The following is a 14,876-nucleotide window of genomic DNA, read 5'->3' as shown; positions in this document are numbered from 1 at the left end:
TTTTGTTTTTGTTTTCAAAATAATTTTACATCATTTAAGGTAGAACTGATGAGAATTATTTCAATCAAGTGCAATATCTGAGCCAAATCCTGACCCAAGCATGGAGCCCAATCGGAGCTTCACAGCCTGGATGGGTTCTGCATCCAGGGAGCCCTCCAGAAGGGAGAGGCCCCCTCAGCAGACTCAGCAGTCACTCTGACAGGTGAGCTTTGCCCTATTTGGCAGTGCAGTGACATTTCTGCCCAGAGGAAGGAGGAGAGGGGGCAGTGCATCTACCCCGGGTGCATGGCCAGAGAGAGTGTTAGAGGACCAATTGGCCCCCTCACAGAAATGTGTGTGACAGCTGCAAAGGAAGCTATTGACTGGTAACAAGTGGAGTCCATCATGTGCTGACATACCATGGTGATGGGGGCAATATAAGAACCTCAACAGAATCCTAGGAGTCGGTGCTGGAACTACGGGTGCTGGAGGTGCTGTTGCTCCACCTGGCTTGAAGTGGTTTCTGTTATAGATAGGGTTTGGTTCAATGGCTCTCAGAACCCCACTATATAAATTGTTCCGGCATCCCTACCCCCCCACCCCATTCTGATTTCCTGTCTTTATTCCCCAATTTTGATCTATAATGGCTACTCCACCTTCTGCAGCGAACTGGAGTTCTGCATAATTTTTTAATATCTTTTGCAGCGAACTGGAGTTCTGCATAATTTTTTAATATCTTTTGGGGCTAGAGAAATCTGTAGGGGTTAAAAAAGAGACATGAACACTAGATAGTGTGGGGAAAAACTTGACCCCTGGGTAGTCTATGAGCGTTTTGCCATTGGCTTCAATGGCTCCAGGATTTCACCCCAGACCTTGATACTAAAATGCTTAATTATTAGACCTTATTCTCAATATATCTGTGACCCCAGAGAAGCTTTTCCACATACTTCCACTGTTTTTTTCTGTAGTTCCTGTTGTCTGGAACAGCTGTCCTGTATGCCATGGCCTTATTACGGGCTCCCATCTGCTCCCATTAAAGTAAATAGCAAAAGTCCTAATGTCTTCAGTGGGAGCAGACTCTGGGCATATCTGTATTATCAGCATTACTATACTGGTACAATTATACTAGTATAACTCCAAATTTGGAGTTATTTGGAATAACGGCAAAGATTCCTGTGGCACCTTATAGACTAACAGACGTATGGAATAACACTGTTAATGTACAAATTCAGCTACACTGAATAAAAGGTTGCTGTAATTCTGAATAAGAGTGTCTACACAGTGAGTTTTACTGGTATAACTATAGCGGTGTAGTTCATCTCCTGTGAAATCTCAATATAATGTAATAGGACACCCTTGGGAGGGTTATCTGCAGCAGGAATTATATCTCTGGATCTAAAAGCATGAGCCTCTGATTCCTGAGCTAAAAGACTCAATTTTGTCAGCTCAAAGGTCTGGGTTCATAAACTTCTATGTGGTCCAGCCACGAGGAGACAGAATCACTTTGGGTATGTCTACTCTGCAATCGAGAGGTGTGATTGAAGCAGGGGTTGACATACCTGAACTTGCTTTCATCACATGGCAGCTATTGGACCATGTACCCAGGGTTCCACAAGGAGCAGCCACCTATGCTGTTATGGCTTCCCTACTATTGTTAGAAATTAGGTCACCTCAAATTGTGAGCCAGAGTTTAGACTGATTCAAAGTTTATGTGCTTTAACACCTGCCATGCCCCCTGGGTGTTTCAGCTTTAGAATGAATAAAGAAATATTTTGCTGTGCATGTGTTAAAAATTCTGACTTTAAACACTTAGAAATTTAAGTTGGCCTCTTCCTTAAATCTCAGTGAGTTAATAAAACAAGCTTAGCATAGTGATTCTATTTTGAGCTGTTACCTATGTGAAAAAAAATTCCATTTAGCATATATGGGAACAGTTGAGTGTTCTTCCCCACCACTGTCCTTCCATCCAACTCATATACACTTTCACACCCATAATTCAAAACAAAACTGAACCAGCTTTGTTCAAACCAGAGCATAAGTAGCGGTAACTCTAAAACACCACCCTTTGTAGCACTTAAATGAGACATCACACGCAGTAAATCGTGTAGCTCTGTGATTCCTCCTTTCTTACATGAGGAACGAACAGTTACCAGTTCTGACCCTTTAAATTATCCCTAGCCTCTGAGTTAGCTTCTTACTGACAGGAATTGGGCAGTTCACATTACTCAGAGTTATTGTTCCAGATTCTCTGTAAGCATCTCTTCATCAGTTACATGAGTCACATTTTTTAAGTTTTCTTCTTAACAGTTCAGTTTACAGATGTAATGGTTTAATGGAAGCTGAGATTCTGGATCATGAAACCAGCTTCAGAGAAGCCCCAGGATGCTGCAGATCAGCTCAATCTTAGCCCGGGTTCAAACTTTCAGAACATTCCATTCACTGAGTCCAAGCATGGACAACTTTAGATCAAAAAGAATTTGTATCCAAAAATGATGAGCACCTGAAAAAAGGGGTTTTAGAATGGAAGTTAGAACTCGCCTTACCTGTGGCAGGCACTAGTTACTGAATAACTGGACTTGCTGTTCTAGTTTGGAATTACAAATATCTATTTTTGAATTTCTCCCTTTGTAAAGGCTGGTGGTACTAAAGGAAGTGGCAACTTTTGATTTGTGTGGCAATATCTAATATAAAATATAACATCTAATATAAAATCTATAATATCTTTAACATCTAATATAAAAGCTTTCATTCTCCACAGCTTTGCACCATCAGTGAAAAGTTCTGATTTGGTAGCATTTTGTGCCCGTTGGGCACAGCTGAAAACACAAGGTAGTGGAAAATCAGGCCCATACTATACACTGTACAAAAGAAGCAGTCACTCTATAAATACACTTAACCTGTTGGAGCCTCAAATTTTGTTACAGATTAATAAAATTCTACCGAGAAACCCAGCACTTATTTGAGACCCTTTCAAGTCCAGCTGCAACCGAGAAAACAAATACCTTTGTCATCTCTTTCTGTTTTGTCTGGTTTCCAATTTTTAAGTTAGACTCCTTATGCTCTAAATCAGTCAATTCGAATACAGTATGTTAAAACTACAAAGGTGACTTTAAGAGGATAATTAAATCCTATCTCGGGGGTGCAGTTTTTCATTTTCAAAGATAGTTTGCTTTAATTTCAATTACAAAAATTTATATACGACACTGTGTCTCCTCTCACTCTAGATTGTTGCTGAGAGATATTTGAGTTCTAATATGTGCAGGAAAGCATTTCTCTTCCTAAGTGAGGCATATTTTGTTTGGATGGTTTGCACAGTAGAGTTAGAGTTGAGCAGTATTTCATATTTGAGAGCTTGTTTTCTAATTCTCTTATGAGCGCTGAAAAACAATTGCCTAGTAATGATCTCACTTCAATATTTTACTGTAATAGTTGCGCTACAGTGAAGGCTACAAGAGATCCAGCTATCACTCTCTATTTTTACACACACACAACCTTCCAAATCATTCATGTTTGCTGAAATTTGCCCAGCTTACTTTGTTTAAAGACAATTAAAAAGTAAAACCCGAGCAAAGCCCCTCTATGCCTTTGTTTGGGATAGCTCTATTGTTTTGTCCCTAGTCAAACAAAGCAAAATGTATACTAAGTCTAAAACTATCAGTTATGTGTAGTACAAGTCAAGAGGTGGAATATCTTCTCTGCACTGCCCTCTTCTAGTCATTTTAAGTGTACTTGGTATACTTTTTTTGGAACTTCCTGGTTCCATTTCATTTCTGCATTTTTTTTTTAAGTCAGTAGTCAGGAAATTCTCCATCTTGCTAACTTTGGTAACAACATTTCTTTTTTATTCGAGGCAATTTTAAGCTTTGCAGGTTGTGACATCATTTTTGAAATATTTTAAGTTTCTTTTTTTCACCCTGAAATAGTTTCTTCCATTGTGAGAGCTGTTCAAAAAAGAAAACATTTTTATAGGGATGTTGATTATTCACAGTTAACTCATGTGATTAAAAAAATTAATCACGATTAATCGCAGCTTTAATTGCACTGTTAAACAATAGAATACCAATTGAAATGCATTAAATATTTTGATGTTTTTCTACATTTTCATATATATATTGTATTCTGTGTTGCAATTGAAATCAAAGTATATTATTTTTTATTATACATATTTGCACTGTAAAAATGATAAACAAAATAAATAGTATTTTTCAGTTCACCTCATACAAGTACCGTAGTGCAATCTCTTGTTGTGAAAATGCAACTTACAAATGTAGATTTTTTTTGGTTACATAATTGGACTCAAAAATAAAACAATGTAAAATGTTAGCGCCTGCAAGTCCACTCAGTCCTACTTCTTGTTCAGCCAGTTGTGAAGACAAATAAGTTTGTTTACACTTACAGGAGATAATGCTGCCCTCTTCTTATTTACGTCACCAGGAAGTGAGAACAGGCATTTGCATGGCACTTTTGTAACCAGCATTGCAAAGTATTTACATGCCAGATATGTTAAACATTCGTATGCCGAACCCAAGGTTTAAGAATCTGAAGTGGCTTCCAAAATCTGAGAAGGACGAGGTGTGACACATGCTTTTAGAAGTCTTAAAAGAACAAAATTCCGATGTGGAAACTACAGAACCCAAACCACCAAAAAAGAAAACCAACCTTCTGCTGGTTGCATCTGACTCAAATAATGAAAATGAACATGCATCGGTGCACACTGCTTTGGATAGTTATTGAGCAGAACTCATTATCAACATGGACACATGTCCCCGGGAATGGTGGCTGAAGCATGGAGGGACATATGAATCTGTAGCACATCGGGTACGTAAATATCTTGTGATGCCTGCTACAACAGTGCCATGAGAACACCTGTTGTCACCTGCAGGTGACATTGTAAACAAGAAGCAGGCAGCCTTATCTCCTGTAAATGGAAACAAACTTGTTTGTCTGAGTGATTGGCTGAACAAGAAATAGGACTGAGTGGACTTGCAGGCTCTAAAATTTTACTTTGTTTTATTTTTGAATGCAGGTTTTTTTGGTACATGATTCTACATTTGTAAGTTCAACTTTCATGATAAAGAGATTGCACTATAGTACTTGTATTAGGTGAACTGAAAAATACAATTTCTTTTGTTTTTTTACAGTGCAAATACTTGTAATTAAAAATAAATATTAAGTGAGCACTTTACACTTTGTATTCCATGTTGTAATTGAAATCAATAGATTTGAAAATATAGAAAAATCCAAAAATATTTTAATAAATGGTATTCTATTATTGTGTAACAGTGCAATTAATCGCAATGAATTTTTTTAATCACTTGACAGCCCTAATTTTTTATTTTGGTTACTTTTTTCTACAGCCAGGTGAATAATTAATTCCCTATGTTTACAAAGTACAAATCCAGCTAGAAAATATCTCGCTCTTTCATTTGGATCAGTCAATCCAAGTGAACATGGTTGAAAATTATCCTTTTTGAGAGATTCCAAATAAATTTAAAAAAATTATAAAAAGCATACATTCATACATGAGATTCTAGCCAGTAGGGGCTGTTTCATTTGCAAAGAGTGATGCTGAATGCAGATTAAGTTGAACAAGTGGAACTTTATTAAACCCTGTGCACTGCTCTCTCTGTGTGGCTGAGTTGCTTGCAGCCTAACTTCATGGCATTCCCTGTGTCCACTGGTGTGCCGTCACTAACAGTCCCTCCAGGGAACATGGGACCTCTGACTTCAGTTCCACTGATCATGATACATCTTTCCTATTTCACAAACATTTTAATATAAATGTTTAAAACAAATTATTGATGCCCTGCCCCCAATCTGTTTCCCTTCGGCCAGAAATTGCTAACATATAGCCAAATTGGAGTCTCATCTTTACCACAAACTTAGGTGGTTACATTTTCTTGGAGATAGTTTGGTCTCCTCAACAGGTGACCACCCTGGGAATGAGCTGTGAACCTCCCTCCTTGTGGGGCTTGTCTCTGAATAGTTCTCTGTTCTGTGATCTCTCTATCTCAGTAGGCTCTCTGGCTGTTGTGTCTACTGGTTTGTAACAGCCTCCTGTTTCTTTGGATCACTTATCCCTCTTACTTATCTTATATGATCTGATGCCACTGCACCCCTACAGGATCTTTTAGCTGACTCTTTCTGGTGTCTCCCTTAATGGCTGGATCTACAGGGGGATGCCCGTCTCTAGGGCCAGTAGGTCCTAAGCTGATCTGCCGTACTCTAGTGCCTGCATTCTCTGATTGTTTGACATCTCTTCTCAGCGGTGTTTCCATCCTTCTGACTGTAACAGACCTCCTCTCATTGATAGCAGGGTTTTGGTTCTTCATCCCATCAATGCCTGTGCCAGACTGTTTTGGCACCCTTCTGATTGGGTATTCTTCTGTCCCAAAAATGTTAACAAGGGTCTGAACCAGAAGAAACAGCCTTGTGTAACAGTCTTTTAGCTGTTTTCACAATTGAGTCAACTGCTGGGGAGGAGGTAGGGTGGTCAAATTCCCATTTGCATGTGAATTGCTTTGAATTTTTCTGGGGCAAACTGGGGGCTATGGTTGGTGAATACAATGTTCAGAATGCCATATCTTGCAAAGGGGGCCCTCAGTTTGACTTGCTTCTTGTGTCAGGCAAGGCACTGACATGCCTAAAATTTGAATAGCAGTTCACTGTAATCAAGTACTGGTTTTCATTGAAGGTAAATAAGTCTGCTCCCACCTTTTTCCATGGTTAGGTGGGCCACTTATGTGGTAAGAGTCTCTTTCTGCTGGCATTTATCACATGACCGTCAGGCATCACTCATCTATCAAGGAGCGGAGTTGTGTATTTGTTCCCACCCAGTAAACACATTCTAGGGCACATTTAAGTCAGCTGTCAATACCCAGGTGCGAAGCATGTATTTTTCGCATGAAGTCCTTATGTAATGAGGCAGAGACAACAGCAGTTTGTCCACAAAATATGATTGCATCCTGCACTCTCAGCTAATCTTCAATGCGAAAATATAGTTCTGCTCCTACTAGTACTTGGCTTTGGTAGAATGGCTGTCTTTACTGCCTGTAGTTGGGTGTCCTTTTCCATAGATAGACTGTTTGATTTTCATCAGTTTCACTGTTAAAACTGGGAGACAGTACAGCATGTTAAAGGAGTCAGTGTCCTGATCTTCTGCTTCCAACCTGCTGATGCTGGGTATATATGCCCTGCTCAGGGTGTTAGCTAACACCACTACCCATCTAGGAACAATGCTGGGTGAGTCTTCTCTGGGACGTCTCTCGTGCTGGCCTTATGCATATTGACATGGGCAGCCATCTATAGCAACCAAATGGTGTTGCGAGTGTTGTCGGCATGCTGAACTCTGTCCCGGTTTCTGTGTCCAAACCAATTCCTCATATCACAGACTGTCAAGATTCTGGCTTTGGAAAGTTCTGACAAGATGTCATCATGTATAGTGGCATCTTTCCAATGTCTGGTTCAGTGGCATTGGGTCTATGCAGATGCACAGTTTGACTGATGGCTTCTTTGCCACCACCATGGTACTATGATACCCTTGCTCTGCAGACTTTCAAACTCCTTGTGAACTCCCTAGTGCCACTGGAATTTTCCTTCACGGTAAGCACAGAGGTTCTACTTTGGGGTCTGTTTCCAGGGGCTTTTCTTCAAGGCACCCGTCGCATTTGAAAACATCCCTCCTATACTTCTAAAATGATCTACACTGTCTTGTTGCACTGCCACTATAAAACTCTGAATCTGTAGCCTGATCAGATTCATGCCTTGTATGGGTGTATTCTCCAAGAAGGGTCTGTGGAGCTTACCATCCATCACCACAAACTTCTGTAGGTACCATCTGTTATTGTTTGACTTATTTATTATTGGATCACATTTTCCTATGGGTTGCATTATGCACTCATTGTACATTATTAGATTGTGCCTGCTCTTTGTAATGAATGTGTTCGAGTCCAGTTAATTCTGGGGAATCCCACTGCAGGAGGATCCGTGATCCTGGAGTTGTGCAGGCCGTTTCCCTCGTAACATTGTGTTGGTCTTGTTCCTTGTTGCCTCTCTGTCAGGACTTGATATGCTCCTTAGAGTCAAGGAGAGAGACATGATGTCATCACTGCTGTCTGATGTGCAATCCACCTCTTGTGCAAACCTGACTGAATCTTTCTGAGACCTTCCTCTGCTCTTGCACGCACTGCTAAAATGGTTCAACTGGTCACTTTCCTAGCACTGCTTTCCTAGTGCGGGGCACTTCTCCTTCACCCACTCATGTTGTCTACCACAGTAAATGCATCTCACTGGAACCCTGGCCACCTGCGCTCCCTTGCTGTTGTCTCTCTGCACATACTACTGGGGGTGTTGTGCCTCCTAGGGCTTCCATCCTTTCTCTTGAAGCTTCTGCTGCATGCCCCATGTCTAAGCATCTGTCTGATGTGAGATTGCCTTCCTGGAGCAGCTGCTCCTGCAGGTGATGATCCTAAGTGCTGGAACTATCCTGTCCTACATTAGGGAATCTATCAAGTCCCCCAAACTGCATGTAGCAGCCACTGTGCATAAGGCTGTGTATAGGGTGTTTTTAAAATTCTGTTGAAAGGATATTATACTCCATTATATTCTGTGGTTGCTTATCTTGATTTCTCTGGAACCCTTTACAAATTTAGAAAACCTTTTTCGTTTCATCCTTATTACATTTTATAGGACATTTCAATCAGGATATTTCAAATGGTGCTTAAGAGTGTTATGACCTTTCCTTTCTTTGAGTATCAACATTCCTGGTGACTTCTGCACAGCTTTGAGAGTGTAACCTGTTTGAAGAGTCTGCAGTGAGAGGATGCAAAGTATTTTGTATTTTTGTCTAGGTCCTACATAAAACAGACGATAGACTTTGTGTGTATGATTTTTAAATATTGATTGGTGACTTTTAAAAATAAAATCTGAATTTACTACCACATTGGAACATTTTAAATTCACTCTCAGTAGTAGCTGTTCTCCTTTGGGTGCACTGTCCACTTTACTAGTGGGTTACAGAACTACTTGCTAGACAGCAGTACAATATAAGAACTAGGTTGTGTTCCTGGCTCTTGAAGGGAACTATAGCCCAGTGCTTAAAGCGGGAGACTGAAAGTTAGGACTCTTAGCTACTAATTATTTGATGATGATGCTTTGCATTTACATATAGGACTCATTCAATTGTGGATTTTAATGAGCTTTCTAAAGGTGAGCATGCAGGAGTAGATCTGTTTTGCAAACACAATAGCCAAGCACATAGATTTGGCATGTTCATTCTAGGAGGCAGCATGTTTAAGTAGACGAGATTTAGGTACACATGAAATCTACTCCCCGATCTGCCCAAAGTGATCATGGAATATCAGGGTTGGAAGGGATCTCAGGAGATCATCTAGTCCAACCCCCTGCTTAAAGCAGGACCAATCCCCAATTTTTGCTCCAGATTTCTAAACGGCCCCCTCAAGGATTGAACTCACAACCCTGGGTTTAGCAGGCCAATGCTCAAACCACTGAGCTATCCCTCCCCCTTTCAAAATCTTAGTTAACATTTTTTAAATAAGGGAGCATTTTATCTACTTGTTTATTAAGGTAGAAGTATGAGGCCTTGCTCAATAATAAGGGTTATAAGTGAGCAGAATATTGAAACTAGTCCATGGAAAAAGTGAGACAAGAATTCATTGTCTGGTTCCCGCCCCAATGGATCTTCCAAACAGTATTTCAGTGGAGCTGTTGCTTCCTGTCTTTAACACTTTGTAGTTGTTTGGTGACAATGAAAGAGTATCACTGTGGGCTGGGAATGTGTCACATGTAGCTTGGATATTCAGAAAATGAAAAAAATATCTGCTGAGCATGTGGAAGTGACTATTTTTTCCATTGCTTATAACCTAGCCAAAACTGAACAGATTTTCCTGGGGTGAACAAAATGCAAAGGCTCAGGACTAATCCCCCAGACAAATTAAAAGAAACTAAATTGTGTGGTTTTAGTAGTGGCAGAATTTCCCATTTTTCACTCGTCTCAGTCCATGTTGAGTTGTGTTTGCTCAGATTTTCAAAACAAAATTAATCCTAAGGCAGAGATCAAGCGTGGAAAATTTCAGACCAAATGGTTAGTTTGTCACAGTAAAAGCAACTGAAACCGGGGATTAAAATGGAATGTGTTTATCAACTTTGACTATAAATGTTGCTATTGCTTTGCCCCTAATAAGTAAGGAATCACTCATCTCTTTAAATAAAACCAGAGGTATAGATTACTCTTACAACATTACTGTATCTTTTTGCAATACATTACTTTGAACTTTTTATAAGGATTTGGTCACTTATCCAGTCGTTCTATTCATCCCTAAAGCATTTGCTTTGCAAAATCATTTCAAAAGCCTCCAGCACACAAACGGCTTTGGTCAAGGCAATTTTCAATTTTATGATGCTCCCAGCTCCTAGACTCATCTTTTCAATCTCCCTCTTAAGCTAATATGGAAACAGATTTGAAGCAGCTATTTAGTAAAATGATTCTTTTGTCCCAATGGTCTTGAATTAAAATATGCAAATAAGAATAAACTGAGTTCGTTTGGGGGGTCCTGAGCTTTAATGAGGAACCATTAATATAACAGTGAAAATAATGTGAATTACAATTTGTTGTGCAACGCAAGTTCTTTGAAAAATAAATGAACATACTGAGAATTAAATCAAGTCACTGGAGGTTTTAATATGCATGTTCATTGTGTGATAAATGCTGAATGAAAGGAGGATCAGATGGGACCCTCACAGGGCTTGCCACAGAAGTCAGTTTTTAACATAACTGTATCTAGCACTTTGACAGACTGATTTTTGAAACCCCACTGTAGGAAATCACTTAAGCTGAAAGAGTGAGGAGAGTTGATTCCTTGCCCATAGCTGCTTTGTGCAGAGTTACACAGACATGGCAGTTTCACTGTAGGGTTTGTTCTTTGACACTGCATCTATTTCCAGAAATTAGGATCAAGCTGAATGTTTGTGTGTCATAAAACCCCAGATGGATTTTGCAGAAAAAACAAATACTACAAATGAGTGTTTCTTTGCTTTGTTTCAAAATGGTTAGTATGAGGAGGTCAAAAAGGAATTGAATCTAATCTGTACATACCATTATAGACCAGTATGCTTGTAGGTGTTTACAGGCAAGCTGTCTTCCCATTAACAGTTTTAAATGGCAAAATTGCCTGTTTCAACTGCTTTCAGATAAATAATGAGTCTTCTCTTTCCATTTCATGAACCCTCCATTTGTCACCTCCAGATAGAATACAGTAACTCCCCATACCTGGGGCTAAATGTGCAAGCAACACTGAGGCTCCAGCTTCTGCGGAATGCATTAGCCTATCCCCTCAGTGGCCTGGGCGACATCACCCCTGTGCTGGTCTGATCTCTCCACTCGCTCTTGGACAATGCAGTTTATACAAGCCAGAATGAAGTGTAATGAGGTCCCAGAGATAAAATGTTCTCTCTCAAGGGCATACAGGGAGTTCCCAGAGGAAGTCAGACTAATCCAGAGTCTGACTGAACTGTTCGGCATGCCACAATAAACTCTTCTGTGCAAGATCTCTCCCTCCATAACCAGAAAGAGAAAGGAACAAATAAATGGAAGATAAATAAACAAAATAAATACATACATAACCTAATAAACAATAACAAATCAAAATAGGGGGAAGAAAAATAAAGCCTTCCTTATCACCCAGGTTTATAAAAACCCAGGCAGTCTTTCTATAACTAGAGGCAGCAGAAGACTTGTTAGCATTCATTAGGGGGCTTACTATGTGCATCTAATTTATCTAGGAAGGACTTAGATGCTGTGATGATGGGGCTATAGAAAATCTCTATCTCTGTTGATGGACAGACAGAATGGTAAATTCCACTTTCAAAATTAAAACTCTGTTACCAAGCACAGTGTTTTTTTTTGCTGTTCCAAAGACAACATTGTCACAAAGCAACTGCCAAACAGTGACTACTATCCAATTGTTAACTGTGATTGTCTACTGTAGTTCAATGACAGGAGGGCAGAGTCTCTTCTCGCTCTTTGATGTCTACACTTATTTTCTATTAATGCTAGTAAGAACTGTGCCTATGCATGGAGTCAGATGGACTGGACATTTTAGTGAGTATCCACCAAAATACTCAGTGAAATCCCATCAGTTCTTTTTCATTTTGGAAAATGCAGTCCAAGCTTACTGCTTTATTGCTGTTTCAGACTCTGTTTCTGAAACGTGTTTCACTTGAATCACCAGATTTGGTTTTAACTGCAGCTGCTCCAGCACGTGGCTGTCCAGGCCTCATGCAATAACTAGAAGAGACAAAACAGTCCAGTCATGTGTGAATAGCAATGTGTTTGTATGGTGCCTTCTGAAACCTCTGTTAGTGTGATTGCAGTAAATAATTCTCTTTCACTTCAAGCTTGTTGTTTGCTTTCTGATTGTGGCATTTTACATTGTGGTTAACCTAGACTTGTGGGATGACTGGGTACTCAACAGTCTTTAAGCTGATTGCATTATTAATTTTGCATTTTCTTGATGATGACAGCTGGAAACGATGAAAGTGAAGGCCAAGAAGCAGTGAGGAAAATAAAAGAAGAAACTGTGAATGAAAAAGGTATGATATTTTATGCATTTGTAAAACAGCTGCTGTTGATACCTCATGGCAATTTTCTTCCTGAGGTACAGAGTAATCCTTTTCCATGGTATTTATGTGCAAACAAATGAGTATGTGTGATCGTGTGCTCTTGAAGTGTTGCATTTTGGGAAATGAGTTCCTGAATCATCCCGTCTGATTTTATGTAAAGATACATTTAGAAAATTGCTTGACTATGTAATCCTTGGATGTTCCAACAGAACTGGCTGTAGGTTCTGCAGGGCGCTGTGTGAACTGCAATAATTCACTGTGTGTGTGTGTATGTGAGAGAGAGAGTTTGATGACTGGGCAGAAGATCATGACACTAGTAATTTTGGTTTAAAGAAAGGATGACAAGGAGTTTATAGTGAGTGTGCTCTTGTCTTTCTCACAGATGGGCTTTAAATCTCTTCTTTTGTGGTGTGGGAAATCCCAGCAAAATAGTCTTTTTGGGAAGAGAGTGCTAACAGTGCAGGGATATAAGATATGTGGGTACCTATCCAGCCCTGCTCACTTGGCACATGACTAGAGTTTACAAACATTAGTAACAAAATTCTGTTTCAAAAACAAACTTTCAAGGTAAGCAAAAAAAAAAAAAAAAACTGCCAGGAGATACAGTGAAAAGTAGCAGCTAGCACTTGAGGAGAATTTAAGCTTAGATTTCTAGCCTGAGAGAATGTTGATTCTCTGATCTCAACAACTGTGTGCCTTTAAAATGACTAGATATGTCAAAGAAAAGAGAGTTTGTCAGTTTTGTCCTGGTTGTTTTAATACTGCAGTTTGAACCATAATAAATCCATTTTATGCAAAGTATTTGATCTGTATGAGTCAGAATCCTTGAAACCTCACGAGTAGAAACAATTTTTCTACATTCCAACACACAATCTAATTGATTCGCTGGCAGAACTTGATAGTGTTGATTCATTATAATTTTTTTAACCTCTTAAAAAAGACCAGATAAACAGTTTCAAACCTTCATCAACTGGTTGAATTAAGCTCTACTGTACATAAAGGAGACCCTGATATAGTCTGAGGGCTAGTCTGTTTAAGAAAGAGAAGACTGGATTTGTGTGGACACAGTTTTATCACATCTGAAAGCAAAATCGAACTGCTTCACCATGGAGCTCTTAGGATTACTTTAGCCATGCGCTTTTGAATCTGTTGAATGATCAAGTAGGGCCATAAGAAAAGGAAAGTGGCTTTATTTCCGAGAAAAGTCATATAGCAAACTTTGTTCCCTGGCAATTCTAATTTGCAATTTATTCTCTAGGCCATTGCCTCTGTTAGTTTTATGTTCTGAAACCACTGTGTATAGTTCTTCCAAAGTAACTTGTGGTGACTCACTGTTACTACTTCGATGTATAATTTCTTGGCCAGAAATGCTGCACTGATACTGGAGTGCTGAACTCCACCCTATTGAGGACCTTCATGGCTTCTGCTAAAAGCTGATTCTGCCTTTGATGCCTCTTTAATATTCACTGTTGTGATAATTGAAAGAACCAAAAACTTTCATTAAGATTTATCTTTTGATTTAAAAAAAAGGGCACCCATCATAGCCTCAGGATGCACCATAAATTAACAGTCAGAACCATAAAAGGAATAGGGTAATTGCTATCTTTTCTAAACATTTTCCTGGAAGTTTCATTTCTGAGAAAGACCAAATCATTTTGACTAAGTTATATTGGTAAATTTACACCCCATTTGAATAATCCAGATCTCTTCTAATCTTATCCCATTTATGTAACCATAGAAATTCCTAGGATCTTGGACTCATCTAATCTTCTGAACTAAGGAAGCTCTGATTTTGGGTGATAAACTGTTTCAATCTACAATTTATAGAATCAATAGTTTCAGTAAGCTGAGGCTGTACCTAAACATGATATAGAGCTCTCTGGCCTACATTACAGTTCTAATGACTAAGAGGGATCAGTAAATTTAGATACTGATTGGTCAGTATCTGAAAAAACTATAGAAAATTATTAATTTAATTTTGAAAATACGACCTAGTTTGGAGAGGATTTTTATGTATATCTACTCTATGTTGTACAAGTAGAAGGAACAAAAGGTAGAACCCTGTTCCTGGTGAAGGGGAAGGGGAACACCATTAGGGTTGAAGATGAATGGAAAGAGAGAAATCCTGGCCCAACTGAAATCAGTGGTAAAACTCCCATCGACTTCAATTGGGTCAGGATTTCACTTGAAATATATATTGAAAATGTTTTCTTGGGCTTGTGCTTTTCCCCCCCTTCTCTTCATGATGAAGGATGATA

The 14,876-nt window shown here is 39.2% G+C and overlaps 1 protein-coding gene across 2 annotated transcripts in view; it reads left to right on the top strand.

Moving 5' to 3' along the window:
* DHRSX (dehydrogenase/reductase X-linked) overlaps positions 1–14,876 on the top strand; it is a 224,396-nt gene that overhangs the window by 45,229 nt on the left and 164,291 nt on the right. The window contains exons 2-3 of one of the 2 annotated variants that reach the window (XM_073354104.2): positions 11,779–11,847; positions 12,520–12,588. In XM_073354104.2, the coding sequence (XP_073210205.1) occupies positions 11,832–11,847; positions 12,520–12,588 (85 nt within the window). In that variant the 5' untranslated portion in view covers positions 11,779–11,831. The remainder of the gene's footprint in view (positions 1–11,778; positions 11,848–12,519; positions 12,589–14,876) is intronic. The other variant, XM_073354095.2, reaches the window with a different exon arrangement.

Source organism: Lepidochelys kempii, chromosome 1, assembly GCF_965140285.1.
Source record: "Lepidochelys kempii isolate rLepKem1 chromosome 1, rLepKem1.hap1, whole genome shotgun sequence".
NCBI lineage: Eukaryota > Metazoa > Chordata > Testudines > Cheloniidae > Lepidochelys > Lepidochelys kempii.
The sequence above is the reverse complement of the archived record's forward strand: the minus strand, read 5'-3'. Positions and strand labels throughout refer to the sequence as shown.